Here is a 25808-nt window from a genome sequence, read left to right as displayed (position 1 = left end):
TGCACCTCCTCCTTGACAATTTGTAGCCTGATCTACTTTGCAACTCCCCATTACAGAAGAAATGAATGCTGGTAACAGATTTATGTGAAGTCCTTAAAGCAATTATGGGCAAAAAGTCCTAGACAGACTAAATTGATAATATGATTATAGACAGTACCCTTTAAAACACTTAAAATGATATTAAGCAATGACACACAAAGACTTTCTAGCCAACCAGTAACAGAAATGTTTTCACTACCATAATGATATGCGGGGTATGGTGGAAGGGTGGGAAAAATCACTATTATATTCCTTCAAGAATAACAATGGAGCATTGCACTTCAAAACCCTGCAGGTGTTATCACAGAACGTGCTTAAAGGCACAGCCAATCACAAATGCAGACCCCAGATCACAGCCAAATGACTATTTTTACAGAAACTCTCAAACTGTTCTTTCAATTTTATTTTAGTGTTCAATTCTTTGTTCTTCCACAATGAGATGTATGCCAGTTTAGAGTAAAAGGCATCATTAAAAAAGGCTATAAAAGAAGAAACAGAAAACCAAACCACAAAAAGGGGAAGTATACATGTAAAACACAAGATTTAACAATCCTAACAATCATTAGAGATTTTATGCTAGCTCCCATGATTTACATAATGAAATATATAATTTTTGCTTTCCAATAGTTATACCAAGCCTCCAAGAGATAAATTTTTTTCCTGGCATTATGCTTAGTAAAAGGTACACGAAACAATGTAATAAACGATGCCTTTAATAAAAGTTAAAACACAAATGTAGATGCATTCTTTCCATGGCCATTAAAAAAATCTCTCCTCTAACCAAAGTCTCAGTGAAAGCTCTTCTGCAGGGGGCAGGTAACCGTGGTTCGGCTAGGCAGCTTTTTGGTGATTTTATTGGATGAGGAAAGAATCCATGCAATTCTTAGAACTTGTACAAAATTATCAATTCCTTAAGAAAGAAGAAATACATCGAATAGCTATTTTGTATACTTTATGTCACCTTCTCAAGCAAGGGGTTCATGGCAGCCAACACTATAGTTACGTTATCTTCTTCCTGATTTGCCACATAGTAGGGCCGAAATGCTGTTGAAATAAATATTTTAAAGGGGCTGGGCAAAAACTGTTAAGCAAACTGTATGAAAAGGAAAGAATCTATAATATAAAATATAATAGGTGAAAGATAAAATTTTTCTTCTCCTATATAACACATATAAAAGACTACTGCTATTTATTCATAAAAAGTTAAGATAATGTTACAACAGAGTTTTCAGACTTTTAGAGGGAAGGTTATAGCACGATGTCAAAATGTCAATTAGCTTGCTTTATTCTTTTTTTAGTATGAAAATAACATTAAAATGTACATTTTCAGACTTGCTCAGTATTTTAAATTTATGAACAGAGCAAAAACAAACAGAAATCATCATATAACCACTCATATCTTAAGTGATACTACAAATATCTAAAATCATTTTTATAGGAATTTTAAGTTTGTTGGACATTTCAATGTCATTACCAAATCTTTCACTCTCTTTTTTAAATTTGGTATTAGATTTGTATTAGTCCATTCCCATGCTGCTAATAAAAATATACCTGAGACTGGGTAATTTATAAAGGAAAGAAGTTTAATTGACTCACAATGCAGCATGGCTGGGAGGCCTCAGGAAACTTACAATCATGGTGGAATGGGAAAGAAAACATGTCCTTCTTCATATGGTGGCAGGAAGGAGAAGTGCCGAGCAATAGGGAGAAACACCCCTTATAAAACCTTCAGATCTCATGAGAACTCACTCATTATCATAAGAACAGCAGCACCAGGGTAACTACCCCATGATTCAATTACCTCCCACTGGGTCCCTACCATAACACATGGGGATTATGGGAACTGAATTCAAGATTAGATTTGAGTGGGGATACAGCCAAACCATATTGGATTTTATTCTATTTATGTTTTATTTTTAATTGACATAATAATTATGTGTTCTCACCACAAAGAAATGATAAATGTTTGAGGTGGATATGCTAATTATCCTAATTTTATCATTGTACACAATGTATAGGTATGCTAACTACACAATCTTCTTCCTTAGACCAACGTACAGATATGCCATATTGCACAATCCTCTTCCTTAGGCCAAGAATGCTGAACCAAATTTCATGCTTTTCTTGATGACCTGGGGTCATTGTTGCCTTTAGAATAATGACCTATGCTAATTATGATATGCTTGTACACATGTGAACAATGATATGATAAAATTAGGATAATTTGGCATATACACTTCAAACAGTTATCATTTCTTTGTGGTGAGAACATTCAAAATCCTCTCTTCTGGCTATTTTGAAATACAAAATATATTGTTGTTACCTACAGTCACCCTACTGTGCATGGAACAATATTGCACAATAGAACTTATTCCTCCCATCAACTGTAACTTTGTACCTGTTGACCAACTCTCCAACCCCACCTTCCCTTGCTTGCTTTTTAAGCAGGATCTGAATGCCTATGTATAGTACAGACTCATTTACCCAGCCTCATTAAGGAATTAGATGTTTGATTTGGTAAATTTTCTGTTCAGTAAATATTTACTCCTTTAAATATTAACATTTTTAAAGAAGAAACATATAGAAGAAAATCCTTCTAAACTATATTGCAGAATCCTCTCCCTTAGGCCAAGAACACTGAACCGAATTTCACCATTTTCTTGATGACCTAGTGTCATTGCTGTCTTTAGAATAATGACCTCAAGGGTTATGAAGGTGTTTTTGCTACCTTATTATTATTATTATTGTTTCTTCTGCCTTTACATTAGTCTTTTATAGCTTTCTGTCACTGTAATAACTGTAACTTCTTGCAGTTGTCAGTGGGCCTGCTTTTACCACTGGTCTCTGTATTTCTACTTTGCATGGACTAGAAAATCACTTTGGCTGTAAGCCACTTTTTGCTTATTTGTTGAGTTTTGTGTATGTTATGATTAATTATGGTTACATCAAGTAAGTTACATGTATAAAGTAAGTAGTTATGTCACAAGAGCAAGGTAGACAATCTTCCTTTTTTAAAAATTTGTTAGAGATTAAAGATTTTTTTTCATTATCTCTAATTAAAAATAGCTCTTTCTGCCTGGATGCTGAAATTACTTTACATGTCTCTTTATAAGATGAAAGGAAGGGGAATAATTAAAATAGCAACTATTCACTAGCTACTGGCATTATGCCAGCCTCTTTACATCCATTTCTATCCATCTTTGCAATATCGACAGAAGAGAACTATTATTCCCATGCTGCAGATGAGAAAGTTCAAAGTAGAAAAGGTTCAACAATAAGCTCAAGGTCACAAAGCTAGTAGGTATCTTAGATGTGGTCACTAGACTATTTGACACTCGATCCCAAGAACTTTCCACTATGTCTACGAAGTAGAAATAATCAGTGTTTACCTATAACAAAACCCAAACGTTGGGAGGTCGAGGCAGGTGAATCACCTAAGTTCAGGAGTTCGAGACCAGCCTGGCCAACATGATGAAACCCGGTCTCGACTAAAAATACAAAAAATTTGCTGCGCACGGTGGTGGGCACCTGTAATCCCAGCTGCTTGGGAGGCTGAGGCAGGAGAATCACTTGAACCTGGGAGGCAGAGCTTGCAATAAGCCAAGATCATGCCATTGCACTCCAGCCTGGGCAAAGGAGCAAAACTCCGTCTCAAAAACCAACCAACCAACCAACCAACCAAACACCAGAGGCAATACTAACAATAGTCAATGACTTACTTTCTCCCTCCAAAAATTCTGCAACCAACCACAAAATGTAATGGTTAAGAAGAATCCTGGAACTTCCTATTCTTGCAAAGATGAGTCCGAGGGACCAGACATAATCTCCTGCCTTAAACCAATTTCAAAAATAGACAAAACAGATGAAACAACAATTTTCAGACATTAGACAACAAAAAGCACAGGAAAACCTACAGATTCAAGAAGTCCAATGAATTTTACACACAAGAAACTTGAAGACAACTACAGCAAGGCACATCATGATGAAACTGCTTAAAACCAGTAGAAAATAGCAAAAGTAGCCAGCGAAAAAAGAACAAAGATAAGGATGATAAAAGATTTGTCAGAAACAATGCAAGTGAGAAAACGGCGGAGCAACCTCTTTAGAGTACTAAAAGAAAAAAAAATTGCCAAAATATTTTCCAAAATGAAGACGTTTTTCCATTTTCAGTCTACAGTAGTAATAAATACAGGTGGTTGTTGGTGAAACGACAGATCCATAGATAAATAAAACTGGAAGTTCAGACATAAAGTGACACATACAAAATCAACTGATTTTTGACAATAGCATCAAGGCAATTCAATGAGGAAAAGATAATATTTTCAACAAACGATATTAAAAAGAACCTAAACCTTACCTCATACTACATGCAAAAATTAGCTCAAAATGTATAACAGACCTAAATATAAAAGCTAAAATTATAAAATATCTCAAGGAAAACAGGAGAAATTTTTAGTAATCTTGGTTTGGCAAGTATTTTAAAAATAAAATATAAAAAGCATTAAATCTAGAAGAAAAAATGGACAGCCGGGCATTATGACTCACACCTGTAATCTCAGCACCTTGGGAGGCCAAGGTGGGCAGATCGCAAAGTCAAGAGTTCAAGACCAGACTGGCCAACATGGTGAAACCTTGTCTCTACCAAAAACACAAAAATTAGTGGGGTGTGGTGGCATGTGCCAGTAATCTTGGCTACTAGGGAGGCTGAGACAGGAGAGCTGCTTGAACCTGGGAGGCGGAGGTTGCAGTGAGCCAAGATTGTGCCACTGCACTCCAGTCTGGGTGACAGAGCAAGACTCCATCTTTTCGGGGTGGGGGCGGAAAAAAAAAAACTGGATAAATTGTACTTCATAAACATGAAATTTCTGCTCTTCAAAATACATTGTTAAGAAAACAAAAAGGTAAGCCACAGCTGAGAAAACATTTGTGAAATCTGTATCTGACAAAGCCTCATATCTGAACCAAATGAATCTCTCTTAAAATTCAGTAAGACAAAAAAAGTATGAAAAATATTTGAACAAATAATTCCCCAAAGAAGATATAAAGATGGCAAATAAGCACATTACACGTCCAGTATCGCTATTAGAGAAATGCAAATAAAAACCATAAGAGGATACCACTACATATTCACTAGGATGGCTAAAATTAAAAAGACTGACCATGCCAAGTTTGAGCAAGTATGTGGAGCAAGGAGACTGTGAAGTACAACTGGTTGGATTGGAACACGGCACAGCCATCTTATAAAACAATTCGGTAGTTCTGTAAAAGGCTTAATATACACCTACCACAGGACCCGGATATTCTAATCCTGGGTCTTTACTCAAGAGAAATGGAAGTGTGTATCCACTAAACATGTGCATATGAATGTTCATAAAAGTTTTATTACAGTGTAAGAGTCAAGAAAATGGAAAAACCCAAAGTCTATCAACAGGTGAAAAGATTCATAAATTTGGTATATTTATAAAATGGAATGCTATTCAGCAATAAAAAGGAGCAAACTACTGATAAACACCTCGACATGGATGAATCTCAAAATAATTATGTTAAGTGAGAGACATCAGACAAAAAAGAATACATATTGTGTGATTCCATTTACAGAAAATTCTGAAAAATAAAAAATAATCTATAGTGACATAAGATCAGTGGATGTTTGGTCATAGGTATGGATTACAAAGGAACGTAAGGAATCCCAATGATGACGAGTGTTTGTTTTCTTGATTGTGATGATGGTTTCATGCAATTACATATATGTCAAAACTCAGTTAAATGAGCATGGTGGCTCTTGCCTGTAATCCCAGCATCTTGGGAGGCCAAGGTGGGCAGATTGCTTGAGCCCAGGAGTCTGAGACCAGCCTGGGCAACCTGGTAAATATTTTATATTTCTACAAGAAATATAAAAATCAGCCAGGCATGGTGGTGTGCACCTGTAGTTCGAGCTACTCAAGAGGTTGAGGTGGGACGATTGTATGAGCCCAGAAAGTGAAGGCTGCAGTAAGCTGTGCTTCGCTTCCTGTCAGAGACCCTGTCTCTGTCTGTCTCTCTCTCTCTCACACACACACACACAGACATAAACATACACAAATCCTTAATTTGTATACTTTCAATATGTACAGTTTACTGAGCGTCAATTATATCTCAATAAATATACTTTGTTTTACAGCTGCTGATAAAGACACTCCCAAGACTGGGCAATTTACAAAAGAAAGAGGTTTAATTGGACTCACAGTTCCACATGGCTGGGGAGGCCTCACAATCACGGTGGAAGGCAAGGAGGAGCAAGTCACATCCTACTTGGATGGCAGCAGGCAAAGAGAGAGCTTGTGCAGGTAAACTCCCATTGTTAAAATCATCAGACCTTGTGAGAGCCATTCACTATCATGAGAACAGCACAGGAAAGATCCACACCCATACAAAGTATTTAGTGTGATAAACTCTCCATAAATATTAGGTATTATTATTTTTAATATATGAAGCCTTTAAAACAGTCCAATCTTCTGACTTCCCTGGGCCACAATGGAAGAAGAATTGTCCTGGGCCACACATAAAATACAGTAACACTAAGGATAGCTGATGAACTTAAAAAAAAAGTTGCAAAAGAATCTCATAATCTTTAAGAAAGTTTAAGAATTTGTGTTGGGCCACATGCAGCCCATGGGTCATGGGTTGGACAGGTTTGCTGTAAAAGAAACAGAAAAAAAACAAATGGGGGGGAATCTGGATTACTTATCTGAAGGGGTATAAATGATTTATGAATTTATCTCCAGTTCAGAAATAGGGAAGAACCTATCAAAGCTTCAAATCCCCTAAGATGTCAGGAAATCTAAGTTATTTCCAGTTCAGAAATAGGAAAAACCTAACAGCCTTCAAGCTCTTTGAGATTCAGGAAATCTCACTCCCTTCCATGGCACAGAGAACCTGTCAGTCATAAAAATGTAACAAGAAACAACAAAAAACTTTAAAACCTAAAAATGCACAATCAGAATGTGACAACATTACGAAAAGAAACCCCAGGTGTCCAATGCAAGTTTGATGAGTTGGAGAATGACCCAATGTTTCCACAGCACTGGGGGGTTTTTTAGTGCTCAGTGGAATGACATTACTTCCTCCTATACCTCTTTCCAGATTAGTGGTCTCCTGATCAGTCACTAATCACCAGAGGTAATGAAAGAATAAAAATAATAATTTAACTGATTACTTATAACTAAGATATCACTGAGTGTTTCCTAAGTATCAGGCATACACTTCATCCTCATAAGAGTCCTATCAGCAAACTGAGGCACAGAGGACAAAATTACCCACCCAAGGTCACCCAACTAGTAGTAGAATTTGAGGTTAAACCCAGACAGTCTGATGCTAAAGTCTGTTTTACCATAAAACTATACTAAGCATACTAGACATGTTTTCTTACCTTTATAATGTGCTGTCAGTGAAACCTTTATGTTAGCACCAGTTTTTCTTTCCCCTAAGCTGCCTCATGAAAAAACTGTAGGAATTGAACTAAGCTACAAATGACAGGCTTTCAGCTAGAAGGTATTTTATAAATTATTACAATTTCTTTAAAAAGTAATTCTATTAGCTTAGAAATCACTAAAATGGAATCCTTAAAATAGATCACTTTCTTTCTGCTTCTACTCAGTTTTACGATTAATTTAGTACCTCTAAAAGAAAGGAGTTTTACATATTGGAACATTCCGTACTAGGGAAAAAAAAGGCCTATTTGATATTTTAGTACTCAACATTTCTTTTTAAGGCAAATTCCTTTCCAGTGTATAAGATTCAAAGAATTATTTTGCTTCTACTGAAAACAAATTAGAAGTCAAATATACTTTTCCTAAAGAGTAATGTAACTTGAAATCAGCCTTCACATTTAGAAAAGAGAGCATACAACTTTTTCATTATCAATGCTACACAAATATTTACTTTCACTATTGAATGATACATTTTGTTTTCTAATATGAGAGATACATATACGCATACCTGTTGAGAAATGCTGAGTGTATGATAAAATATATTGTTTGCTAAGAACGATGGCAAGGAAAACCTAGCCACCCACCCCCCTACCTCCGCCCAGTGGAAAACTACTTGGGGCATTGCAAAGTAGCAAGACAGTATATTTACATTATCCACCAGTTAAAACAATTCTTTAAGCACGGGATATGTGACCCAGCCCCCGTGGCTCCCTCGTGGAGAATACTTTCTGGTTTGTCCTTGATCAGTGGTAAGCAGGCACCAGCTGCCTACCTAGTTTATCTCGGTTCTATGAGAAAACACAGAACACCTGTTTGTTAATAATAAACACCTGTTCAGAGAGACTAAGTACGTGGGTCAGACTCTGCTAGAGGCCTTCAGCTCGGAATGCTGTCAGCCCCCTGAGGCTTTCAGCTTAGAAGGCTGCTGGTCCCCAGACAGTCCCACTTTGTTCTATCTGGGTGTCTGCTTCTTAATACCTTCAGCGCTGCCTGGGTGGGGGGTCTTTACGGCAGAGCTGGTCTCGGTACTTACATACACAGATACAGAAATAGCCAGTCAACCTTTTTGTTTCTTATGTGAGACATTTACTGAACACCTGCTATGTTCCAGGCACTGTTATGCAAGGTAGAGGTACAGCAGGAAACAAAACAGACACAAATCTCCACCCTCATGTTACTTAGTCCAGACAGGTGAGTCTGATAACAAACAAATGGGAAGAACATATATATAGTACAACAGATGACGCTGAATCAAACAAGATGAAACAAGGCTGGGGTTAGGAATGCAGCGACTTAGGGGCTTGGGGGAAATTGAGAAGGGTGGCAGTCACCCTTTTAAACAGTTCACCTTCCAAGATCTTTTGTTCAGATCAGAGAGGAAAATACGTGGGAATGAATGGAAATTTGGTTCACCCCCTGGTCTGATAAGAAAGAAGTGTAAACACAACGGATGGTGAGATTTGAGGAACAATAAGTCTTCTGAAGGGCAAAAAAGTCAGGTCAGTAGTGCCTATGTCCAAAAAGGGCTATGTGAATAAACCCAAAGGAGATTATACAGTTATTCAGTTTCTTTTCATAATCTCATGATCTCACCCCAAATAATAATATTCCCATGTCTACCTCCAACTGATAGATAATTCTTAAAATTAGAATACAGTTAAAAACAAAATCACTATTAAACTCCACATTTGATCAAGGAATATGTGCCACGTGACTAACTCAGAGTTTAAAATCTGAAACCAATTCTGTCAGTATAGACAGGCAAAACTAGATAAAAGGAAATATGTAATTTTTTTAAGCATAAAAACTGGATAAAGCAAAATTAGGAAAATGCTAGGTTTCTTAAAAAATCAGATACATGCGCAAAAAGTTCTAAATTTTCAAAAAATAATTTCTCAAACTGTTCTGACATAAATTAACATTTTTCCATTAATATATACACAAGTTAGTATTAGAATGTACTAATTTTATACCCATTTGTCCTTCTGTATGGAAGCAATAATGTGGATAATTTCATTATTCTATTATAGTCACATAGTAAATTGCTTGTTCATCTGAGCCAAAGGTTCAGGGCTCTTTTAGAATTAGGGAGAAATCAAACTAAGGCCTTTAAGTTATTAAGTGCCCCTCTATGAGGAAATCCTTTTACAAGATCCCTGATACAATCTATTTCACTGCCAAAGTTTAAAAAAAAAATAAGTTCCTCCCTATTTCAAATCCTGAATCCTGCCTCCCTCAATTTCCACCCATTTGTTTTAGTTTTTTTTGTTTGAGATTGTGTCTCCCTCTGTTGCCCAGGCTGGAATGCAGTGGCGCAATCTTGGCTCACTGCAACCTCTGCCTCCTGGGTTCAAGCGATTCTCCTGCCTCAGCCTCCCAGGTAGCTGAGACTACAGGCATGCACCACTAAGCCCAGCTAATTTTTTTCTGTATTTTTAGTAGAGACGAGGTTTCACCATGTTGGCCAGGCTGGTCTGTTTTAGTTTTTTCTTAGAAAAGATCAAAGCAAACTTAACCTATCCACCACCAGCCTTGAATATGCAGCCGTATACACCCTTACCCAGGGCCTCTTTTCTCCAGTTGAAACATGCCCAGTTCCTTCAACTTTTATCTCTCATACAACAACAGTACCTGTATGTTAAAGATGCATACATCATTTCATTTAAACCTCATCCTAAATCTACAAAAGTACAGTGGTACAACTTCCTTCCTTCACTTAAAAAAACTGTCTTGTAAAAAAATGCTTAAACTTAATAATTAATCTCTCATGATGAAAAGCTTGCATATGTCTTATTCATCCTTTGTTTGTGGAAATGCTTTTTTGAACCTAAATGAAGTTCTCGAAAGTCATACCAATGAGTCATTACTGGCCATTATTTATGCTTATTTCTGAAGGAATGGGCCACGACATGCACAGCTATTAGTAGACTTAAAAAAAAAAAAAAATCACAGAAAACAGTTTGTTTAGCATAAATGTGTAAAGCAGGTTTATTCAAGGTGTAGTCAACAGGCCATCTGGGAGTGCTTGTTAAAAAAAAATGGAGATTTCTAAACTTCTCCAGACGGCAGAATCAAAATCTCTGGAATGGGGCCTTGGGGATCTGCAGTTGAGGGACAACCTACATAATCTTTGGATACCCTGGCGTTTAAGCATCATGACAAAAAGATTTAAATTCAGCTTTTGCCTCCTAAAGAAGACACTTTAAGGATCTCACCTGTAATCCAGGAATAAATCGAGTGTCCTTTTCAACCACCAGAAGTTCAGCAACACTGGCATTGAGAATGGATCTTGTGATTCCCCCTGGCCCAGGGCCGACTTCATAAACGTAAGCATCTGTCAGACTGCCAGCTTTCCTTACAATTTTATCTGGAGGAAAGAGAGTTTTAGTTATCTCAATTAACTTGGCAAATCTCAACATATGAAATTTAGAGAGAAAAATTTTCTATGAAAATTCAGCTATTACCCAATCAATTGATCTTTTATATATAACATTTATTTGACTCTCTACCTAAATTGACATAAAGTGACCATTCAATATGCTACCACATCACTGTTGAACTGTACCAGTCCCTTAACAAAAACAGGATTATCATGATAAAGTTTCTTAAATTTAGCTAATATTGTGGTTTCTATTTGTTCTGTGCAAATTTCTTTCAAATTGATTTGAAACCAACCAACTCCTAAGAACAGATTGTATAAGCACACAGCACTTTTCTAGAGTTGTTGAACACTGAATATTTGAATAAGCAACACTAGTTTCACATTCAGAATCTTCAGTATTGCTAGTGAAATCCAAACGCAAAAAGTGCTGGAAGTCTCCATTTTTATCTGGAGACATCTTGCTGGTGGTCAATATAGCAATTCTTAGATCATAACATTTTCAGAAATTTGAATTCTTACTCATTTTCATAAAAAGTTAAATTGAGCAGTTGAGGGTTTTTAAAGCTTTGCAAACATGCATGTTATTAAGGAAAAATTAATTTTTAAATCAAATTCAAGTTAGCAATCCTTAAGACATCATAAAAAAATAGAGTCTTGACTCAGTGCAACCAATCATCACATCTGGAAAAACATGCAATGGGCGGGTCTCAGTGAGTTCGAGATATGGAAATCCAAGGAACTGGTCTTCCTAGGATAGTGGAAATTTAGTCACTAAAAACATACCAGCACTTCTTCTAAGTGTTTACAGTCCTATTTTTGCTTGTTATCAACAACATACCTTTGTAGGCTAAAAAGCAGAAACTAGTTTTTCAACCATCCAAAAATGGTTTCGTCTTTTAACAGGGAGGGAATTAGCATCCACTGACCATCTTATCTGTTACGAGTGATGTACACACATTCTCACCTAATCCTTATATGTTAACCAAGGACTCCTATCCCAATTCAATTTCTCTTAACTTTTCAGTTTGCTTGTCTATTGTTTCACTTGGACAAGGTCATGGACTTCAACACAGGTATAAATTCTAAAGCCAATGCCTCTCAGAGGGAAGAGGAATGATACATTAAGCACATTATGGAATGAATATAATATTCTTATTTTTTAAAATGGAGAGCTACAACAGTAGGCAGGTTTCTGATCTCAAATTTTTCAGGCACATTCAAATACAAATGAATATTAAAGAAGCACTAACAAATCAAGGAGTTTGGATTTCAATCTTGCTCTCTTCTGCCTGAGCGTCTAACCTCAGGTAAGTACCCTAATCTCCCTTAACTTTGGTTCCCATAGACAGAGTGGATACTATCTAGAATTTGAAATTTACTCCTGAAGATAAAGTCTCATGAGAAAATGTATATGTAGGATTTCTAAAAATAGACCTATAACTTTTGCCTTGAGAGTGGTGATTTATATTTAGAAGGTGGCTAGTAACAAGTAGAAAAGGCTGGCACTAGTTAGTGCTAGAACGAAAGAGTTTTAGAGTGAGTAATCCTTTAAAGTAGTAGGCCCTTCTTCCAATTAAAAGATGAGAAAAGAGTTAAATTATTTTACCCAAAGTCATACTGCTACAGGCAGAATAAAGGTTCTCCATGTCCAAGAAATAAAACATTTTATGTTTTCTGGAGTGTGCTTCATTTAACTGAAAATGAACTTTTTGGGTGTGATTTACTGCTCCTTTCAACTTCTGAAATGGGGCCTAATAGAATGAAACATGAAAATCCCAAAACCTAAGTACTCCAGCAGTGACTTAGTGGACACATTTGTAATGTATTTTTGCAATCTCATCTCATAGAAGAGAACATCACTAAGCAAAGGTGATGGTGGTTAAACGAACATATGTTAATAATTCGTCAAAACTCATCAAATTGAGCACTTCAAACTGGTGAATTTTATTGCATCTATCTCATAAAAAGTGACTTTAGTAGGTGTGGAAATGTAACCTTGCTAAAAGTAAGCTCCTCTAGGAAACACCGCCTGTTCACGTCCATATCCTATCCCCTGCACTGGCACAATGTTGCTTGTGTAACATGTACTTTTGAATATTAGCACCCTCGAGGATTTCTTAGACGCAACAGGTAAACGTTTAAATAACGAATCCTATGAGGGACACTCTTTTCACCAAGTTACTGATAAAATCGTCGCACCAATTTAAATTCTGATAACTTTAAGCTGCATATAAAGCAACTCCAGTCAGCCTGTGGTGTGCCATTTCAGAGTGATGGATTTCATAGAGACCTAGATTCCGATATTCACCAAAGCCTTTCACGACACACGAACCCTCCCTCCCCTAATGAGCTCGGCGTCTACGCCGTCTGCCTTCAGGCTACACTCCCCTGAACGCGGAGTTGTGTGAGCAATCAACGCACTTCACGTGTATCCCGGGCGGTGGGACCGGAGTTCTCTTGATACAATGAGGTCGACGGACCTCACCAAAAGCCCGTCGCGTGCTAGTGCCTGGACACCCGCCCACCCGACCCGTGCGAGACCTCCCCCTGGCCCACGCCCCCAGGGACACGTGGGAGCCATCCGGAAAGCACGGCTAAGCCATCCACCTGTCAGCCTCAAGTCCAGGAGGAAGTTCTGTGATAGCTGCTTCGCTGCTTGCAGTCTGAACAACTTAATGATTTCTCGAATCGAGGGCAATGGCGGGAGACGGAAAGTACTGAGCTTCCCGGAGGCAGCCATAAGGGCCCTGGCAAGCGCCAGCCAACCCTGCCTCACTCGGTGCTTTCCCAGCCGCTCCGAAAACAACTCCCAAGGAAGGAACTTGCGTGACCTAAGTCCCGCCTCAGACGTTCCCCGCCGGAAGCGACGACAGCGGACAGGAAATCCGGGCGTTCTGAGAGCGCATGCGCTACGTCCCGCTGAGCGCAGAGCCGGCTAGGTGCGCGGCGGCTTCCGGGCGCAAGGGCTGTGGAGGAACAGGGTGGGCGAGGCTTCTCTGGGGCGGGCAGTAGACAGCGCGCCCAGGAGGGCAGGACTAGGCGGGGTCTGAGCAGGGTGGGGTTTTTCGGGGGAGTTGCTTTGAGGTTTGGTGCCCCCGGTTTATTCCCGCCCTGAAGTTCCCAAGGGCTTCCGGCCCTTAGACGTTCCAAAAGCACATCTGTGAATCTTAGAGGAAAAGCAGGTGCTTAGAGGCTAAGCTATTGTTTGTTAGCAATCCTTTCTCATGGTGAGGTGTTTTTAGAACCTCGGCTCTACAGATGCTGCATGGTGGATTTCTAATTTCGCTCAGCCTCAGGTTTTTCATCAGTTAAATGGACCTAACGTCTACCTAAAAATTGTGAGCACTGAGAGAGATCGCCTGGTGTGCACATTCAGAACATAGTGCACGCATGGCATTGGGTGAGTGATCAATGCTGGCCATTATAATATAATTATTTGGCGGATGAATAATTGGCCAGTGTAAAGAGGTCATTTAATTTGCTAGGATTACAGCTAAGAAAAGAGAGAAGACTCAAATATGAGTTCTATCCTTCCATTATACCAGATAAAACAACGAAGCAAAGAAAAATATTAAAGTCTCTCTAATAGGTTGGAGAGTTTTGCTCTTTTAACCCTGCTTATAATTTGCACATTGATGCATTGATCACAAATGAATCTAAAACTTTTTGTTAGTAAGTTTTTTAAAAAGCTAATGGAAAATGAAGTACCTATGGGTATGCTATAGAAATGACGAGTGCTTTGAAATTCCAGTGGAAAATTCAACCACTTTCTATAAAAGCTATTTTAAAAGGAACCAAGATAATCTCATAGCTTTAAAAAATAGTGGTGACTATTAGAGGTAAGGAGATTAGCTGTATGTGGCATCAAAATGCGGACTGAAAGTACAAACTCTTGATTCAGAAATCTTATTGTCCACAACACTCTATACCTGAGAAGGCATTCATTCACCGTTGTATTCTTTATTTCCCGTACTCCTCACGATGGCCTTATGTGAATGAGATTATTATCCTTAGTTTGCTGTGAAAAAATAGGGGAGGTGAGGTCATTTGACTTGCCCGGAATCAGATAGCAAAGTACCAGAGAGAAGACAACCTGAATTGTGTCTTTTCTGAGTTCTGATCTCACTAGCCACACTCAAGTATCAGCTTATTATTTTTAAGTTAATATATATTAATTTTGTAACATTTAAATATATAGAAATGCAAATCTAGGTGTAAAATAAGCTTACAGTTTTCATGTGACTATTTAAAACAATTGCAATAAATATATGCAAAACCAATACAAATGATCTTATTAATTGATAATGATGAACATTGTTAAATCTCTACACTTAGTGCTGACTGGTAGGATTCCTTTTTGTTGTTGTTGTTAAGGGTCAGCCTACCAGTGATATGGTGTACCGTGTAATGACTGAATGTTCTCATTAGTTTTCTGGAGTCAAACTATTAACAAATCTTTGTTCAAAATTTTTGCCATTGTTACTTGTCTTTCTTTGGGAAGAACATGGAAGATACATATTAAGACTGCCTGCATCTGTTTTCAGTAGCTTGGAAACAAGTAAATTTGAATTATTTGACACTAATGCTATCATGAATACACATGTTGCATGACAGATACAAAGAGGATATTCAGATGACCATGAATATAATCACATGAGGTTTTTAAAAGATTAACTTCAACATAAAAACAAACTAAAATCTAAATGAGCAAAACAGCTTTGCATGGAGAATTTGTAAGTTCCTCATAATTTTTCCCCAGATCTAAAAATGAATTTATGGATGGCTTATGTCATGCCATCTTCAATAACTGATATTTGTAAGATTATGACCTCTTATTTCTAAAGCACCTTCCTTTATTACTTAATTCTCATTTCAATTCTATGATGTAGGTTCACAAAGGTATTCAGTGACTAACTCATTGTCACAGTGTGTCTTAGTTCATTCCTGCTGCTATGACAAAATAGCTGAGACTGGGTAATTTATAAAGAACAGAAATTTACTTCTCACAGTGTGGAGTCTGAAAGTCCAAGATCAAGGAGCTGGCAAGTTTGGTGCCTGAGGGCTACTCTCTCTATCTCAAGATGATAGCATCTTGTCACTGCATCCCCAGGAAAAGAGGAATGTCATGTCCTCACATGTCCAAAGGCAGAAAGGCGAAAAGGGATTAGCTAATTCCCTCCAGCTCATCATAAAGGCTCTACCCTCAATAAATTAATCACCCCCTCAAGGCCTCCCTATCAATATACTATCACATTGGTGATTTAGTTTCAGCATGTGAATTTTGGGAGACATTCAGACCATAGCACAGTGCCAGTAAGTGGTGGAACTGAATTTAGATCTTCTGACTCCATTGTGCTTTTTATTAACCTCTGGTATGTGTTAATTTTTGAACTGAGGTAAAAATTCCAGCTTAGGAGAATCTTCCAAGTTTTTAATAGTTCTTGAGATCCAATTTTTATCATCATAAATATCTAATCCTCAGTTTTTAATTTTCAGAAAATTATGCATAACTCCCTGCAAAAGCCTAAGAAATCAGCAGGGGGTGTTTTAGTAGTGTATTTCACATATTAATGCAAATGGTTTTATCCCTTAAAAGAGAGGTATGCAGTTTCATCAGTTTTGAAGCTTTGAAGTGTCTACTTCATCTAGATACAGATTTTAATATGCTAAAATATTATAATTAATACAGAAATCACTAGCCCCACCTGTCAGTGAAGATGAAGAACTACAAATGATTCATACTAAACTATATTGCAGAATTCTAATTTGCATAAATCCCAGAATGGTTATATAGGAAAATTACTTATTATTTTAGTATTTATTTTAATAAAAATGCATATGTGACTTTATTTGGTATAATTTAATGCCTATTTATAGAAAAAGTGCTAATTCTAAAAGGTTGTCATTTTACTATTCCCTGAAAAAGACTTGAAAGCTGCAGAGAGCAATATCTTCCTGCCATGTGGGAATTTTCAGAGAAAATTAAATGTGGCTTGGAATTGCCAAATTGAACTTTATAAAATGACTGTTATGGTATGTAAAGTGCCCTTTTCTGATAGTATTTTATAATTACATATAATATGATTCAATGCTCCAGAGAAATATTAAGAGCTGCATTTTTGCACATATTTAGTTTTATTTTTTTTATGGCTCATTGATGCCCACTGTTCACAAAGGAATCTAGTGACCTACCTAGAGGAAAGAAGGAAAAATGTGGTAACTGAGCAGACGGACCAAATGCTTATTCTGTGGGGATAGAAGTAGGGCAGCTATGACAACAACACAAGCTAATTGCCTAAGGGAATCATGGAACGCTTACACTATTTTTGAAAATATAGTGTTTATCCCCATTTCAAGCAGTATTTGAAAGCCTGCTCATTGTCCCCAAAGATTTGTGAGTTATTGTCAAGTATCCTAATGAGGTGTTGAGGATGGGCAACTCTTTCGACTCAGGTAGCTATGGGTAGGGCTTTTTCCCTATTATACAGTAAAGCAAACCTTTTTGTGAATGAAGAAAATATGTTAACAGCATTATAAAATAATTCACCTTTATTATATAGGCACACCTTTGAGATATTATGGGTTCAGAACCAGACCTCCAAAATAAAGTGAGAGAGATGAAGTTTTTGGTTTCCCAGTGCATATGAAAGGTATGTTTACATTCTATTTTTATCTATTCAGTATGCAATAGCATTATGTCTACAAAAAATATGTGCATACCTTAATTTAAATTACCTTATAGCTGAAAAAATGCTAGCGGTCATCTGAGCCTTCAGTGAGTGTTAACCTTTTTGCTGGTAGAGGGTCTTGCCTTGACTTGATGGTTGCTAACTGATCGGGGTGGTGGTTTCTTAAAATGAGACAACAATGTATTTGTGCATCATTTAACTCTTTTTGTGAAAGATTTTTCTGTAGCAGACAATGCATTTTACCCAGAGTAGAACTTCTTACAAAATTGGAATGAGTCCTTTCAAACTCTGCTACTGCTTTATCAACTAAGTTTATGTAATAATCTAAATCTTTTGTTGACATTTCAACAGTGTTCACAGCGTCTTCACCAGGAGTAGATTCCATCTCAGGAAATAACTTTCTTTGTTCATTCCTGGGAAGCAACTCCTCATTTGTTCAAGTTTTATCATGAGATTACAAAAATTCAGTTGTGTCTTTAGGCTTCACTTCTAATTCCAGTTCTGTTGCTACTTCTACTGCATCTACCATTACATCCTCTGTTGAAGTCTTGAACCCCCCAAAGTCATCCATGAGGGTTAGAATCTGCTTCTTCCAACCTTCTGTTAATGTTGATATTTTAGTATCCTCCTTGAATCATGAATGTTCTTAATATCATCTAGAATGGTAAATCCTTGGTAGAAGGTTTTCAATTTACTTTGCCCAGATCCATCAAAGGAATCATAGTCTAGGGGAGCTATACCCTTACAAAATGTGTTTCTTAAATAATAAGACTTGAAAGTAAAAATTACTCTTTGATTTATGGGCTGCAGAATGGATATTAAATGGTTAGCAAGTGTGAAAACAATATTAATCTCCTTGTATATCTCCATCAGAGCTCTTGGGTGGCCAGGTGTGTTGTCAGTGAGCAGTAATATTTTAAAACAATCTTTTTTTTTTTTTTTTTTCTGAGCAGTAGGTCTCAACAATGACTTAAAATATTCAGTAACCATGCTGTAAACAGATGTGCTGTCATCCGGATTTTGTTGTTCTGTTTATAGAGCACAAGTAGATTAGATTTAGCATAATTCTTATTTGCCGTAGAATTTTTAGTATGACACATTAGCATTGGTTTCAACTTAAAGTCACCAGATTCATTAGCCCCTATTAAGAGTGTTAACCTGTCCTTTGCAGCTTTGAAGTCAGGCATTGAATTCTCCTGTCTAGCTATGAATGTCCTAAATGGCATGCTCTTCCAGTACATGGCTGTTTTGTCTACAGTGAAAATCTATTATCTGATATCACCACCTTTATCAATGACCTTTCCAACACTTATATCCCGTATCATCATCAATTCCCAAAATCCTGTCTCAACAACAGATCTCACACTTGACTTCTCTCCAGTTCTACTGCCAGCATCTTTCACATTCATTCCCACAAGAGCTTTCAATCTTGTTCTACATTTATATTCAGCAGCAAAATGATCTTTAAAAGTGGAAATTGGATCACTTCACTTATCTGCATACAACCTTTCAGGGACCTCCCATTGCATTTAAAATAAAAATCTAATCCATTGCTATGGCCTAAAAAACCTATGTCCAATTTCATTTAGCTCCACCTTCCCAAAGGTAAGCTGTGGCCATGCTGGTCCTCTTTCAGTTCCTCAAACCTGCCAAGTGCTTGCTTCCTCTCTTTTCTTGCATATACAGTTTTCTCTGCCTGGGATGATCACCTCCCACTCTTCAGCTGGTTATCGCCTTTTCTTTTTCTGTCTCAACTTCAAGGTGACCTCTTCAGCTAGAGCTTTTCTTGACAAATTCTAACAAGAGAAGAACCTAATTTGACCTTTGACAAGCTCTCCTTAAGGTTTTGCTAGGAAGTCTTAAGGAGAATCCATTATGACTCAGGCACCAGTAGGGGGTTCTTTGGGGAGCATGGGAGCATGTATTTTTGGCAGGTGTGGTTGTGTTCTAATTCAATATTGTAACTAATATAGTATGGCCATTCTGATACATTCAGGCTAAGTATCAGTTAGTACTGTTTCTACTCCAGGGTCTCACTACCTCTTCTGTGACTCTTCATCTCAGTCTTGTTTGCTCCTTTGGTACAACTACCCTTTATTTTTGTTATTATTTTTGTTGCTTATTTGTTTTTCTGTGTATATGTCTGTCTTTTCTACTAAAATGCAGGATCCATGAAAACAGGGCAGCATGTGTTTGTTCACTACAGTGAACCAATTGTTTACCTAGAAAAAATTCTGTTACACAATGGATGTTTAATACATATTTGCTAAATAAATGAATGAAAATGACTTCCTCTGGTTAGTTAGGGTACACTTTATTTTCTATAAGAATATGTAACCCCCAAAATTATAGCTGTTTTCAAACTTTTAAAAGTCCTGGATAGATCTTTTTGTAGATTATCTTATATTTCTTCCCAAGAACCCTTACGATGAAACCATCACATTAGCCTTTCCAAGAAGCTTAGGTTTCTAAATTAGATCTCTTTCTCCAGCTCACGCTCCTCTTTAGCTTAAAAATTTTCCCTTTTTCCACTTAAAGGGAGAATGTTCAGACCTCTTACTGTGCCACTCTGGGTCTGACACAATCTGGGTCTAAATTCCTTTCTACTTGCATTTCTATCACATCTTCCTTTATTTCCTTAATATATCCGGAGACCTGCTACTCGACAAGAATGCCTCTGCAACTTTCTTTATCTGCTTTGTTGGACGAAATCCTATTCATTTTTCTGGGCCCAACAGAAGTGTGACTCCTTGTGAGAAATTTTTTGATATTTATTGACCACCGTCTTGTCACACTCTCCACCCTGGTCCTGATCCCTTCCACTCTGAGGTCCTGTTGTGCTGCATTCATAAACACAGCAGAATACATGTTGCATTTTGCAATGTAGTAACTTGCATCATCATATACTGCATTGTAATATGATATAATGTCAGGGCCTCCTTTGTCAGACTCTCAGCTCTTCAAAGAAAACAATGTATTTTATTCATCTTTGTGTATGCAGTACCAGGAGGGTGCCCACAAGTGGCACACAAGTGGCACCAAGATATGTTTCCTGATCAGACCCAAGCCATGGAGATTGTTGCCAGTTTTAGACACAAACTACACAGCAAACTGTAATGAATAGAGCAGGGGTGCTTGAGTTAAGAAAACTTGGGTAAAAATCCAGCCTCCATGCTCCTTTTAGTTACGTGACTTTGGGCAAGCTACCTGATCTTTTTGGAACTTAGTTTTTGTGGTAAGCAGAATAATGGCCCCCAAAGATGTTCACATTCTAATGTCTGGAACATGTGAATATGTGAGGTTACATGGCAAAGGAGAATTAAGGTTGCAGATGGAGTGTAGCTTGCCAGTCAGCTAACTTTAAGATAGGGAAGGCCAGGCGTGGTGTCTCCCGGTACTTTGGGAGGCCAAGGTGGGCAGATCTCGAGGTCAAGAGATGGAGACTATCCTGCCAACATGGTGAAACCCCATCTCTACTAAAAATACAAAAATTCGCTGGTCATGGTGGCATGTGCCTGTAGTCCCAGCTACTTGGGAGGCTGAGGCAGGAGAATTGCTGGAACCAGGGAAGGGGAGGCTACAGTGAGCCGAGATTGCGCCACTGCACCCCAGCCTGGTGACAGAACAAGACTGTCTAAAAAAAAAAAAAAAAAAAAGATAAGGAATGATCCTGGATTATGCTCATGAGCCCATTGCAATAACGAGTCCTTAAAAGTGGAAAAAGAGAATTGGAATAGAGAGCCAGAGAGATGACAGTGTGGGAAGGACTTGGCCTGATGTTGCTGGCTTTGCAGATGGAAGAAGAAGAAGGGAGAGGTTCAAGAGGCAGGAAGATTGAGCATCCTCTGGAAGCTGGAAAAGGCAAGGAAATTGATTCTCCCCTAGAGCTTCCAGAAAGGAAGGCAGTCCTGCTGACATCTTGATTTGAGCTCAGTGAGAGCCATTTCAGACCTCTAAACGACAGAATGGTAGAATACTACACTCATGTTGTTTTGAGCCACTCGGTCTATGATAATTTGTTATGTCAGCCACAGAAAACCAGGGTAGCTGCTTAAACTGTAACATGAGAATGGTAATAGATGCCTGATAGCTTTACAAAATATATGTTATGTCTCATTACGCTTCATAAGACAATGCATGTAATAGACCAAATATAGTGCCTAACACACTGAAGTTGTTTCATAAATTCATTAATTCTCTTCTCCTTCTCTCTTCCTGTCTGAACACGCTCATCTGGTAGACATAGATCAAGCATATATAATCAACAAACAAACTGTATGGTATTAAAATAAGGGTTCTTATGGTATTGAAATCAAATAACCATCAGATATAGTTCCCTTATTGTTGTTGTTAACATATGACAAAGTAAGCTCAGAGGATTACTGCTCATTTATTATTCTGTAGTTTTCATGAAAGATGATTTTTCCTTCTGCAGATTTTTATTGAGCTTGGCTGTTGCATATTAACTCTTTATTCTTTTGCTTCATTATTTAGAGGAATTGACTATTTTAACACTGGAGATTTATCTTAAGGACAGAATTACAAATGTTATACCTTAACACGAGTGCACCACTTGATCTTACCATTGCCCACTTTGAAACTATTCATTTTAGCCTATTTGACAACTTTCTTGTTCTTTTGGGGGATGGGAGTGAAGAAGGGTCAGTAGTTCTAATTCAGCAGAAAGGTTTAGGTAACAGTTATACCAAATCAAGTGGAAGTGCAAAATAGAAAATCTTGAATTATCGTAATAAAACGTTAGTTTGTGTTGTGATATTATGTACATGATATTGTGACAGAAATCCTGTAATTTTAGATTATCTTCAAAACAGTTTGCTTAAGAGTCTTATAAATGGTAGAGACTTTGGGGAAGGAAAGAGGAGTGCTGGCTTAGGACTATAATAATGATAATAGTTCATTTATCTTGCATTATGTTTTATTATATCATGCCATAATATGTTAACATCACACCCCCTCATAACATACTATAATTTATATGAGTCAAATAGACTTTTATAGCTTCACCTAGGAATCCAATTATGACTTAAACTGTTTTTAGTTTAAAATTTAGTTTATTTTTAGTTTAAACTATGTTTAAGTTGTGATTGGATTCCTAGGTGAAATTACAAAAGCCTACTTTAATGACTTCCTATTTCTTTCTTTCTTTTTTCCTCTGGATCATTTTTTGCCCAAATGACTTCTTATATCTATAGGAAAAATGCCTCCCAAATTCCAATGAATTTAGAAATGATTTGTTGCAGATTGCCAAAACAAACTTTTGTAACTGTCCCTGTTATTCTTATTCTCTTGTGTTTCAATCTGCAGCCAACATTTTTTTTTTTTTTTTTGGCCAGGTTCTTGCTTCTTCACCCAGGCTGGAGTGCAATGGCATGATCTCGGCTCACTGCAACATCTGCCTCCCAAGTTCAAGCAATTCTGCCTCAACCTCCCCAGTAGCATGTGCCACCACGCCCAGCTAATTTTTGTATTTTTCGTAGAGACGGGGTTTCACCCTGTTGGGCAGGCTGGTGTTGAACTCTTGACCTCAAGTGATCTGCCCACCTTGGCCTCCCAAAGTGCTGAGACTACAAGCATGAGACACTGCGCCTGGCCCCAACCCTTTATTCCTCATATATATTTTTCAAACTTTTTAGATCATGACCCACAGTAAGAAATGCCTTTTAAATTGTAACTCTATATATACACACACACACCTACACACTTAAAAGTTTGATAAAACATTCTATATTTGTGATGCAATCTTTTACAAACTATTTTCTAAACTGTTTTTCTTTAAAAAAATGATTGTTACAATTTATCATAATTTTTACAGCCCCATAATAGTTATGACCTGCAGTTTGTAAAACACTGACTTACTTTATTGTTGGTCCCTAAGCCTAAAAAGTGTAACATGGTACTTGGATGTGTGATCTCTGTCAGTTTTCCTTCATTCACTTGCCATGACTATCTTTGTAACTCAGATGACAAATTTTTTTGTTTGCTTTCTAAGTTTAGAACCACTAGCAGTGCAGGTGACTAACAAATGTGGTAGGCATGTAATTTAAGTGTAGATACTCTCAATGTAATTTATTATAAAGTATAATGATTTGTGTCCTGTGAGAAAGGTTGTATACTATTTTCCCACTCTTATATGCATTAGCTTTTTGGGAGTCTTCTGATACATGTCCTTTTCTTGTGTATTAAGTGCATAGAGCATTTTACTTTTTTTTTTTTTTTCTTACAGGAGAAAGGCCCTTCCCTGTTAGGGGAAGCTTTGGGAAGAAATGGGCCTGGAAGCCTATATAATTTAGGAGGCTTTCTTTAAAAGAAAGAATACAACATTATAAATATAAAATTAAGTTTCAAAGCCATTTATTTGGAATAAGAAAGGGACTGACAAGAAATGAAAGATACTTAATGACAAAGAGCACAACCATGACAACATCCTGAAAAGTAATCCAATATTTTTATTTTAAAAGTAAATGAACACATTTTATTTTATTTAGCTTAATATTTAATTGAATTTACTACTTTCAGACTTCTTTGATAATTTTTCCCTTCCATTTTTAAAAGCAAACTCTTCAATTTCATCTTTATATGATAATGTTTTGGGAATATATTCCATAGAGAAAATAGAAAGATAATGTAGGCTTTCCTCTACCATGACTGATTACAGTTTGCTTTTTTTTTTTTTTTTGATAATTTAGAAACATTTCTTATAGCTTTCACAACTCATAGTTGGCAATGTAATATAAATTGTTAGGATTGCCGGGTGTGGTGGCTCACGCCTGTAATTCCAGCACTTTGGGAGGCCAAGGTGGGCAGATCACTTGAGGTCAAGAGTTCAAGACCAGCCTGCCCAACAGGGTGAAACCCCGTCTCTACGAAAAATACAAAAATTAGCTGGGCGTGGTGGCACATGCTACTGGGGAGGTTGAGGTGGATCGTGAGCTCAGGAGTTCAAGAGCAGCCTGGCCAACATAGTGAAACCCCATCTCTACTAAAAATACAAAAATCAGCCGGGTGTGGTGGCAGGCACCTGAAATCCCAGTTACTCAGGAGGCTAAGGGACGTGAATTGCTTGAAACCAGAAGGCGGAGGTTGCAGTGAGCTGAGATCATGCCACTGCACTCCAACCTGGGTGAAAAGAGCAAAACTCCATCTCAAAAAAAAATTGTTAGGATTGTTCTCAAATTTGGAAAACCTATGCACATATGATCTGTTTATTTTTAGGGCATTTCAAACTTTCTAGTGCACTATCCTACATTGAATACTTTGAATTAATGACACTTATTAACCAATTTGTCATTAGGTGTCCTCATTGTGGTGAAGTATTGTGACTTTATATTTTATTCATTGATGTCAATATTTGTTGTCAAAAATTGGGATATTTAACTTTTCCGGTGTGTTCATATGATTCACTTGTGTCTGTTAATTGGGTTATCAAATAACCCATAAGCCTATCATTATTTTTACTCTGTTCTTCTGACTGCATTTGATATGCTCAATGTTTTTGTTGCAGTTTACTTCTTTATATTGGAATAATTTCTGTTGATTTTATTGCTCACTATATTGCTTTTGTTTCTTACTCTGTTACTTTTTATCAACATTTTCTCTCAGTTCTTTAAATACACGATTTAAAGATACCAGAAAGCACACTCCATATTCTCCCAATAGGAGTCTATATTTTTACATTTATTTTACTGAAATGTTCTGAAACATCTTCCCAAATTTCCATTAAAATGTGTGTTTCTAACTCCATTTCCCCTTTAGCTAGATTCCCAAAGTGCTCTCGTCACCAGAATACAATCTGAAAAGGAGCAGTGGTCCTGACTGACTAGGGTTAAGATGTCTTGCTGTTGTACATTTCACAAAAACATATACCATGTGAGTAGATTTCTAGGGCCCTGCCAAGGTTTGAAAATGGCTTGTTCAAGTGAAAGGCCCTGATGTTTCAACTTCTCACACTTCCTGGTTAATCTGCTTGTATACAGGGAGAAAGGCCAGATGGAACAACCTCTTGGGATACCATTATTAGAGACGAGTTGTGTCATCAAGACAAAGCAGGGCTTCTCTACAATGCAGTCAGTTGTTTGCATCCCCCCAAAATCAGGCCCTGAGGCAAGGATGTGGATACAGGTTGTTTGTTTGTTTAATTGTGCTTCTTGGAGAGGTGATCCCAGGAAGCACACGTGAGGAAGTGGGGAAAATGCCATGGGAAAAGGAGAA

The 25808-nt window shown here is 37.4% G+C and overlaps 1 protein-coding gene across 1 annotated transcript in view; it reads right to left on the bottom strand.

Moving 5' to 3' along the window:
* TFB1M (transcription factor B1, mitochondrial) overlaps nt 1-13770 on the bottom strand; it is a 57849-nt gene extending 44079 nt beyond the window's left edge. Inside the window, exons 1-2 of the mRNA XM_017538806.2 lie at nt 13498-13770; nt 10724-10875 (exon numbers count right to left, since the gene is read on the bottom strand). Of these exons, the coding sequence (XP_017394295.1) occupies nt 10724-10875; nt 13498-13630 (285 nt within the window). The 5' untranslated portion in view covers nt 13631-13770. The remainder of the gene's footprint in view (nt 1-10723; nt 10876-13497) is intronic.
* Nucleotides 13771-25808: the final 12038 nt, after the last annotated feature.

The sequence above is a fragment of the Cebus imitator genome, unplaced genomic scaffold, assembly GCF_001604975.1.
Source record: "Cebus imitator isolate Cc_AM_T3 unplaced genomic scaffold, Cebus_imitator-1.0 Scaffold6, whole genome shotgun sequence".
Lineage (NCBI taxonomy): Eukaryota > Metazoa > Chordata > Mammalia > Primates > Cebidae > Cebus > Cebus imitator.
Note: the sequence above shows the minus strand (reverse complement) of the source record. Positions and strands in the feature narration are given on the sequence as shown.